The sequence below is a fragment of the Echinops telfairi genome, unplaced genomic scaffold (assembly GCF_000313985.2).
Source record: "Echinops telfairi isolate 266 unplaced genomic scaffold, ASM31398v2 ScPeMD7_443;HRSCAF=831, whole genome shotgun sequence".
Taxonomy (NCBI): domain Eukaryota; kingdom Metazoa; phylum Chordata; class Mammalia; order Afrosoricida; family Tenrecidae; genus Echinops; species Echinops telfairi.
The window spans coordinates 25016819-25018318 of record NW_022104341.1 but is presented as its reverse complement, the minus strand read 5'-3'; the positions used below and the strand labels follow the sequence as shown (position 1 = coordinate 25018318).

The 1500-nt window shown below is 44.3% G+C and overlaps 1 protein-coding gene across 1 annotated transcript in view; it reads right to left on the bottom strand.

Moving 5' to 3' along the window:
• The window catches only part of GCLM (glutamate-cysteine ligase modifier subunit), an 81228-nt gene that overhangs the window by 23446 nt on the left and 56282 nt on the right, over positions 1-1500 (bottom strand). Inside the window, exon 2 of the mRNA XM_013003792.2 lies at positions 1331-1493. Coding sequence (XP_012859246.2) covers positions 1331-1493 — 163 coding nt within the window. The remainder of the gene's footprint in view (positions 1-1330; positions 1494-1500) is intronic.

Below are 1500 nucleotides of genomic sequence, written 5' to 3'. Positions count from 1 at the left end.
CAACTCATACCAGTAGGGGTTAAGTTTTTGTGAAACTTGTGTTTTCGTATAAGTATCCTGTGGTTGCAGTAAACACACACACACACAGTTTGAAAGCCTCTAGTGTAGAGTATGTTATAAAGAGATAAGAGAACACCTCACCCAATATTATAAAAATATATGCAAAATGCTATACTGAACCATTACCACTGGTAGAAATTGCGGTTCTAAATACAGAGATACTTCTTTGGGAGAGAATAGTTAAAGTAGGTGGTTTAAAAAACAAAGCAAAACCACAAACTGAGCTGGAACCAGGACACAAACTAAGGTCTGGATTCTGGTTCCTGTAAGAGGCGGGCTGACTCCAAACACCACACACGAACTTAGGATTTTTCTTTAATCAAGATTTGTTTAAACTTTTTGTCTGAACAAGGTAATTAAAGAAATTACCTACATGGCAAGCATTTTAATATTCTCGCTCTTGATCCTCACAAGGATCTATAGGGGAAGGTGTCAGGACCTAACTTTTGAAGGTGATATAAACAGGCTCTAAGTGGTTCTAATGCAGCAACCCTTTCAGACAGTTTCTTATGTTGTGCTGACCCCCCAACCATAAAAGTATTTTCGTTGCTACTTCATAACTGCAATTTTGCTACTGTTATGAATTGGGCGACCCCTGTGAAAAGGTCATTTGACCCCCAAAGGGTTCTTGATTCAAAGGTTGAGAACCGCTGCATACTGGGTAACTTTTCCAAATTCAGAGTTCCTAAGTCAGTTAGATGGCAAACGAGTTGCCAGTGAGTCAGTTCCAACTCGGGGCCATCCAGTGCTCCAAAGGGTTTGCAATGGGCGGTTTTTGGGGGAGTGGGGTGGGTGTGGGTGTCGATACCATTCTTCCAAAAGTCATCTGGGTGAACTTGAATCTCTAACGTGTTTGTTAGAGTCTAGCACACCCAGGTTAAGGTTAGTCTTTTGGACCACGCAGGTATGGGTGACCTAGGGTTCAACTTTATTACTACTACTAAAATTGACCCCGAACTCCGATTTCTACCAGCAATTAGTGGTGCACTGTCAATAATAGGTTACTCAAGAGCAACCAACAACAAACGCACGATCAAGTGTGCAATTCCAGATTCATCTTTGCCATCTCAAGTCAGTAACTGGCCCTAAAGGCAAGTAATTTGGATTATTCTTTAGCGGCGCGCGTGTACACACACACACACACATACACACACACACACCACTCTCGAGCAAAATGTGTGTGTAGGAAGTGTCTCTCAGCAATCAATGACTGCTAACATTTAAAAAGGTAATTGTACTATTACTTCCTTACAATCCAAGGAAAACTAACCTCGGGGCTGGTGGGTGGGGCGGGAAAAGGCGCGCTTTGCCGCTCCCCTCGCCCTTGACTGCCCCGAGAGTCAGACGATACGGGGGCGTTTGGGGAGCAGCCAGGAGCAGTGGCTCTGGGTGCAAGTTGCACCTGCCAAGTTCTGAAGCCGCCCTGTGCCCAGCTGCAGG